This window comes from Lineus longissimus, chromosome 19 (genome assembly GCF_910592395.1).
Source record: "Lineus longissimus chromosome 19, tnLinLong1.2, whole genome shotgun sequence".
NCBI classification, from domain to species: domain Eukaryota; kingdom Metazoa; phylum Nemertea; class Pilidiophora; order Heteronemertea; family Lineidae; genus Lineus; species Lineus longissimus.
Window position 1 is genome coordinate 7,592,828 of NC_088326.1, and position 7,756 is coordinate 7,600,583.

At 41.3% G+C, this 7,756-nt stretch overlaps 1 protein-coding gene across 1 annotated transcript; it reads left to right on the forward strand.

The window, feature by feature from the left end:
* Nucleotides 1-459: 459 nt before the first annotated feature.
* On the forward strand, nt 460-2,185 carry LOC135503351 (uncharacterized). The gene is made up of 4 exons (XM_064796905.1): nt 460-466; nt 1,172-1,325; nt 1,586-1,761; nt 1,943-2,185. Exons 2-4 carry the CDS (start codon nt 1,309-1,311, stop codon nt 2,128-2,130), a joined length of 381 nt encoding a protein of 126 aa, XP_064652975.1. The 5' UTR covers nt 460-466; nt 1,172-1,308; the 3' UTR covers nt 2,131-2,185.
* Nucleotides 2,186-7,756: the final 5,571 nt, after the last annotated feature.

Below are 7,756 nucleotides of genomic sequence, written 5' to 3' on the forward strand. Positions count from 1 at the left end.
ACGACGACGACGACGACGACGACGACGACGACGGACGACGGACGCCACGGTATGGGATAAGCTCACCTCTGCTAAGAGGTGAGCTAAAAACCAACCTACGGTGTCCCACAAGGGCTATGCCCAACGTAATATACAAATGTCCTACGGAGGCCTGGATGGCCGTCACAGCAACTTAACTGTTATCGCCAATACTGTCAGTATCCTGGGGAACAACCAGGAAATTAGACTACTTCAGTCACTGACAAAGTCAAGAATTTGTTGAAATCTGAAACATTCTTTTCAAGAAATTCACTTGGTAAGTGGATTAGTCAATATCGAGCAATAGAGAGATTCGGCTATCCCGTAACCGGGATCGAGATCGGGATAGAGTGGCAACGCGTCATCATAAAATGACGTGACGTCATCATTACATGCGTAAACTTTATTGATCCCGTTTTCGCGGTCCGAGATAAATCGCCTCTGAGACGTAAGTGTGAAACGAGATAAAGTTTCCTCTAATTTCACGTTGTTATCACCTTTCAGTATGAGAATCATACTGCCACATGTAATGTTCAGTATATATAGAAGCCGAAGATATAGCAGAGAGTGATTGATTTCTTGTTGATCGGCCTCTATTTTAATGAGAATGACGGCTGTCACTTTTGACGTCTGCCTACTTCTATGCATGCATGTAATGTAGTGTTCTGTATAGCCTACACAACAACAGCGGAGTGATGAAAGTGCAATGGCGATGCCGATGGCATCGGCAGTGTCATGTTTGAAAGCAGATATCTGTAGCCTGGGTCTGGTAAAATATTTGAACAGTTGTGGCCCCTGCATGTTGGCATGCCTCAGGCCAACAGGGCCAGGGGCATTATGATTTAGGCTATAGCTAGTTTCAGCGATTCATTGTCATTGACCATGTTGACTGACAAACAAAGGTTACTTTTAGTTTGATTAGGCCTAGCCTATTAGCTAGCTATTTTAGGCCTAAAAAGCCATGTTTTTCAATTTCCATTTGATTCATTTCAGGCTAGCCTATACTGATCATGTGAGGATTTCATTTAAACCTAATCTCAATTAAATTATGTAATTTGTGCAAGAAAATGGAACCTCAAAAGTTGAAATTCATTAGGTTTACCCCGTCTGTGGACATTCCTGCGTGAAATAGTAGCTGTTTCTCCATTTGAAGACTCCAACAGATGGGCGGCTATAGTTACAAACGTGAACACAGCCATTGGTCAGCTTCGGAAGGATGCCAAACCATTTTCAGAACGTTCTCTGAAAGGCCGCTTGACTGGTCTGCTTGCTAATTTTGTCAGAGATGACATGGAAGCACTAAGGAAGTAAGTAAATTTCATCACTCTCTTTTTCATCACTTCTACATGGAACTAACATGCAAAAATTTACATTTGGAGATGCTAGTCTCAAGAGTAGGAAGTCCTTAGGATATTTTTGACAGACTGAATGATGAATTCGAACAGGGAATTTGGTGAGCAACAGCTCGTAATCAAACAAAGCATTGGAGGTGCCCCCATATAAAAATATTACCCTCATTATTAAAAAGTGAAGTAAATTTGTTTGACATTTCGTCTATTTTGTTCAGATCTGGTATAGAGGAAGAATACAACGAGCGTGAACAGTTACTCCAAGAGATTCGCGAATTAAAGGAAGAAGCAGACACGGTTAAGAAGGACAAGAAGGTCGAAGACAAGCGCAAGAGGGAAAAAGAGGAAAATGAGGGGGAAGCAATCCGCCTCAAAGCGATGGAGGGAATGAACAGTAGGTGATAGATAATTGTCATGGCCTTCAACATTCTTCTTATACTTATTGATATGTATTCTCATAGCTTGATGATGGATCACCCCCTAATCATTCATTACAAGTCATTGCAGTATTATCTAAATGCAAGGTGTTTGAAATAGTTGTTTGAAGAATATTATGTTATTCTGTTTTTTTTCAGAGCCAGAAGTAACTCCAACAAAGAAAGCAAAATTCGATGTTGGGGAGTACCTAACGAAGAAACTTGAGTTGGAAACCCGCAGGTTTGAGGCCGAGAAAGAGAAGATGGCAGCAGAGGCTCAGGAGAAACGTGCTTTGATTGAACTTTTGGGGAAATTAGCCAGTGACATGAACAAAAAAGAACAATAAAGTCGAATGGTATAAGATTTAATGAAAATGGCAAGGAAGAAAATGTTGATTATTTAATGAACATTTTGTAAACAATAAAATTGCATTCACGTTTTAATTGTCACTGTAAAACATGAGTGTGCGCAGGCTATGAACAGTCAGTCCCAATATTGAAATCAGCCCAGACTCACTGGATTTGTTGTGAATTTTTGAATTGCTTATTAAATGTTATGCAGCTAAGCTTACTATATACTATCTCTTTTCTGTTCCTTGAGGTCTGAAGGGTGGTCATGTATGGAACCCTGCCACTCTTATTCTGGTCGAAACAATGGTGCCAATACTTCAGCAATCCAGTTCTATCATGTGCAACAGAGAACAGTCCAATAATTCTAATATTACTGGAAAAGACTGAATGAAGTCGAAGAGGAAAACATGAAACGGCGTTGAGATGGATATCTTACACCGTAGGGTGCTGCCATCTGGTTATAGGATGATGACCTAAACGTTTTGTCTTCACTAATCTTCTTTTGTCACTAAGACATGGATTGTCTTCAATAAAGCCCTATTGCAAGGCCAAGTAGTCTTCCAGTGCTGGTGGGTCAACACTGAAATACGTGCTAGTGACCGAGCCATTCAGACAGGTGTGGCAATTTGAAAACAAAGCCCCTACCATGTACAATTTGCCAACAGGCTGGAGGTACAGTTTCAAGTTTTTTTTGAAGTCCAAGAAAGCGAAGTTCAACACAATTTTTCCAAATTGCCATTCCACACATTCACGTACGGCACTCATGCTTTTGTTGAAAGCCCTTTGCTCGTCAGTCACAACGGCACCCCTGAATGGTGCTAGAAGTTGATCCCTGATGGGATAAGCCGGATCCCCATAGAGACACATAGGTGTGTTATCAATCAACCTGAAGTTGACCCTAACCAACTCCGGCAATAGGTTGCTCATTCTCAGCATGCCTGAATCATGTCTACGTCCCTCAACAGGACCGTAAAGATTAACGATGAGACCATTGGGAGCCACAACGGATTGGAACTTAAGACAGTGCACCCTTTTATGTCCACTAAAGCATAGCCTTTGGTTGATTGTTGGTCGGCAAACCTTATATATGCATTATTGTTTGCATTTGGGACATTATAAGCGTATACTTGGTGTTTTAAAATAAATCTGACCAACCTAGGTCTTGCATAGATTCATCCGTTAACCTATGATAAATCAAATCAGAACCCATCTTAACTTGGGTAACATTGGGATTTCAAAGCAGCACTGACTAAAGTCGAGTTTATAGATGAATTGGGCCAATGATAGTCTTAAAACATAATAGCATTGGGTAAACTTGGCTTATAAACTGAACATTGGGGTCAATTATTGAAACCTAGTATTTAACAATCTAAGACTACTCAAATCAGAACATGTCTTAACTTCAGGAAAGTAATAATATTGTTTTATCTTTGGCAAATATCGATGATAAATCCTAATCAGAACATTTTCTGGCTAATGGTACTTTGCGGAACGGAACAGAACAGATCTCGCCCCTAGGTCGTTTCCTAGAAGGCCCTGTAATTTAATCGGGCATTTTCTGAGATGCTATCATACTTTTAGTACAGTTCGCTCTCCATATTAAAGCTTTTTGGGTAATTTCGAGCTATGGTTTTTATATGTTTCGTTCCGTTTCGCAAAGTACCATTATCTTGCTGGGTATTGGTACTCGTGTTCCGTTCTGTTTCGCAAAGTAGCAATATCCAGCAAGATAATGGTACTTTGTGAAACGGAACGGAACATGTAAAGATCATAGCTTGAAATTCACCAAAAAGCTTTAATATGGATAGCTAACTGTTCTAAGGCATGATAGCATCTCAGAAAATGCCTGATTTTGATGTTTTGGGCAAGTTTCAGGGGCTTCTAGGAAACGACCTAGGGGGAGGTTTGTGCCGTTCCACTCTGTTCCGCAAAGAACCATTAGCTCATCTAGATAATCAGGTCACTGTGGAGTTACTTGCTAGTCGATTTTTTCTTGTAGTCTGTAATGTTGACGATTTCATCCCCGACAATGGTAGCTTTGATGGTTTTGGGTAGTTGTTCTGTTGTGAGGTTGAAATGTTGTGTTGATTGATACGTATGCGCGAGCGTCTGTCCTTTCTTTATCGCAAGAATGTCACATATGCTTGGCTTGGTCATAATGGCAAGGATGGTTATTTCGACATTGTCCTGTTCTTCCAACTGTAAGATACCAATAACATTATATTATATATTGGTATCATAAAGCAACAAAACTTTTGCAAGTATGCTTAATGTAGGAATTGGGTTCAGTTGCTGGGTATTGGTACTCGTGTTCCGTTCCGGAGCGGAACATGTAAAGATGAAAGCAGGGGCATTATTGACAGCGCAATGAACAATGGCTGTCTGAGTCATCCATGTAATCAGTGCATAATCAGACAATATAGCGTTGTCGATTTTTTACTTACTGTGATAGAGGTCTCTTTTGTGTCTTTTGATTGAGTTTTATTCTCCCATTTTGTTACTTCCATGTTGGATAATTTGAGTCTCTTGTTCATATGGTCCATATCAATAAGGCTGCTGTTGTCGTTCCACAGTTTGCAGACCACTCTTGTCTTTTCGTCTGAATCCTCCTCTAAGATTACATCTTTCCTCTTCCAAGTGCCATCACTGGCTGTTCGTATCGGTGATATCTGGAATGTGATGCATTGACATTGTGATTGTTATGCACGTATACTGTTTACAATCTATTCGTGTGCTAGTTCGATTTGGGTACAGGTATGTATTTTGACTAGAGCATTGTAGAATATTAATTGTTTGATATATTTCTTGAATGGTGGCATGTACATTACAAAACTTCATTAATTTTCAGTTTACCTAATATGTAAGTGACTGTCGATAAATTAGTGCTATTGCTGCATGGCACTTTATCATTAATCTAGGATAAGTTCATTTATAATGGCTTGTCAGATGGCGAGCATGTTCTTTGTGGGTGGCAATATCATGTCATTTGCGTGGAGCTAAATCAAAAGTTGCATGACTGGTGTTGGTTTCCTTGCATGTTAACATTCTATAGTACATGTACCTGCACAACTGTTCCTTGGGTGGATACTCGTCTTTTTTCTGGGCTGCTTAGGGTTGTTTTCAGTGAAACAACTGGTGCGTGGAAGAAGTTGTGGACAACTTGTGTGTCAATTTTTATGTCAGTTGTGGGGTAAATCTGAAAACAATATGGTTTATTATTACTTCTGGTCATCAAAGGGACTCTACAGGCAGAAGCTATGTAGGCAATAATGTTGCACACAGTTGCTAATAGAGGTCTCGGACATCTCACAGTATGTTGAAAGTATTATTTCGTGCTGAATCTTACGTAACCCAGTGCTCTTATTCTGAATATTATTAATAGGCACCTGGAGATGCGAAGTTAACCACTCTGTCTTTGCTTTATAGTCCCCCTTTATAGGAATAGGGGGCATGGGCTATTGGCAGTCATTGTTAGGTTCGGGACATTATCAGAGCAATTGCTTAATGCATTTGCTAAACATTGTGTTGATATTGTTGTAGTAAATTTTTTATTTTATCTTTGCTTGGTTATGTAACTAACCTTTGTTTTGGCTGTGATGTCGATCTTCAATTGCGGTTCTGTCTTTATTGCATCTGTAACTATGAGGTTGGCATCTTTTTGAATCATATCCGCATTGTTGGTCATACTTCCCTAAAACATTTCGTATATGTCTTTGCTTCCATCGGGTATTACTGATGCTGTCATTGACCTTCCTCTTAGTGAGGGTGCATTAAGAACTTTTAATTTCAGTACGTTTGTCATACTATAAATGAAAGAAAGATTTCTTTTAAAAGCATGATAAGTGGTAACTGTTTTGTAGACAACAAGAGGGATGCAACATGTTTAAATATGATTTGACATCACAGAAATTCTAATGGGCCAGTTACGGGCACCCCCTTGTTGATAAACAAATCTTGTCTCCAGGTAAACATTCAGTCTAAAGTACAGTCCTTGATATGGGCTCAATATCCCACATGTCCTGGATACTAGGCCTTGGTCATGTAATACTGTTTTTCACTGAAAAAAGTTATCTCCGAATGTCATACTTACCAGCTAGGTCTACTACATTTGAACAATCTCGTCCCCATTAATCTCCCGCTGAGAATAAATTTCTGCCCGTGACCACATGTGACGTCACATCCGCTGACCACCTACTCGTTCATTATATACCCGAGGCGCGGTCAAGCAACATCCACCTAGAACAACCGGGGAGGTGGGAGGGTACCTAGCTGGTAAGTATGACATTCGGAGATAACTTTTTTCAGTGAAAAACAGTAATCTCCGTCATGTCATCTTACCAGCTAGGTCTACTACATTTGAACAACACAGAATCAAAGAGAGGGATGGCGGGGTTGTTCGAAATACTTCAGAAAGAAACACTAAGTATCCTTGGAAGCAGCAACCACCGATCTGGAGAAACTCGCAGAATTAGACACCATGTCCCTCATGTAGTAAGCAGAAAAAGTAGACTCAGTCTTCCATGAGGCTGCGTCTAAGATATCCTGAATAGGCAAACCCTTAAAGAGAGCCCACAAAGCTGATACCGACCCAGTATCATGCGCGGATGCCCTAGTGAAATCATGAGACGAAGAACTGTCATAAGCATGCTTAATGACCTCTACTATCCATCTAGCAATAGTGTCACGCGAAGCCGCCTTTTTCTCCCTCCTACCGAAGGTGACGAATAGATGCTTCTCCCCCCCCCCTTTTTCCACTCGTCCTCTTGACATAGTGGGAGAGAGCCCTACAAGGACACAATAATCTATCTTCAGGCACTGAAGATACTCTTGACATCTTGGTCAAAGAAATGGCCTTGGCCATATAATTAATAGAATCATTCTTAGCTAAAAAACCAGGGGAAGGGATGAGAGACGTCCCTGACTGATTTTCCCTAAAGTGGCCCTTGTCGACTGACAAGGCCTGAATACAGCTAACGCGTCTGCCGGACGCCAAGGCCACTAAAAAGACTGTCTTTAGTGTAAGCCACTTTAACTCCGCCTTAGCCAAAGGCTCAAAAGGTGCATTGCACAAACTAATTAAAACCAATTGTAAACTCCAGTTCGGAGCAAGCCTCCTCTCCGGAGGTCTCTCTATAAAAAAGGCCGAGATCATGTCAGACAAGATCTTATTCCTCCCAACTGGTACACCCTCCCAACCGGGATGAACCTTCGAAATCGCACTCATGTACATCCTAACCGTACGAGGAGCTAATTTTCTATGTACAAACAAAAACTCTAAAAACGATGCCACCTGGGGAAGAGTCGCAAGGAGTGGATCAAAATCGCGCTCTCTCGCCCAGAGAAAATAAAGACGCAATTTCGAATCGTATGCTTTAACCGTAGGAGCGCGACACGAAGAAGCTGCCCTGGCAGCCGTCGCAGAAGAAAAACCTGCCGACACCAGCCTATCCCTCACAATAGCCACGCTGCTAACGATAGGCCCTTCACATCTGGGTGTAACTTCCCGCTGTGAGGCTGAGACAACAGGTTGTTCCCCTGCGACATTAAAATCGGCCCCGCCTCTTTCACCGAAAGTAAGTCCGGGAACCAAGGGCTGTCGGTCCATATTGGGGCTAGCAGACT

Excerpts from the sequence above, each read along its gene's own strand:
- LOC135503351 (XM_064796905.1), top strand. Across the intron at positions 1,762-1,942 it reads AGCGATGGAGGGAATGAACA|AGCCAGAAGTAACTCCAACA; the intron begins GTAGGTGATAGA and ends GTTTTTTTTCAG.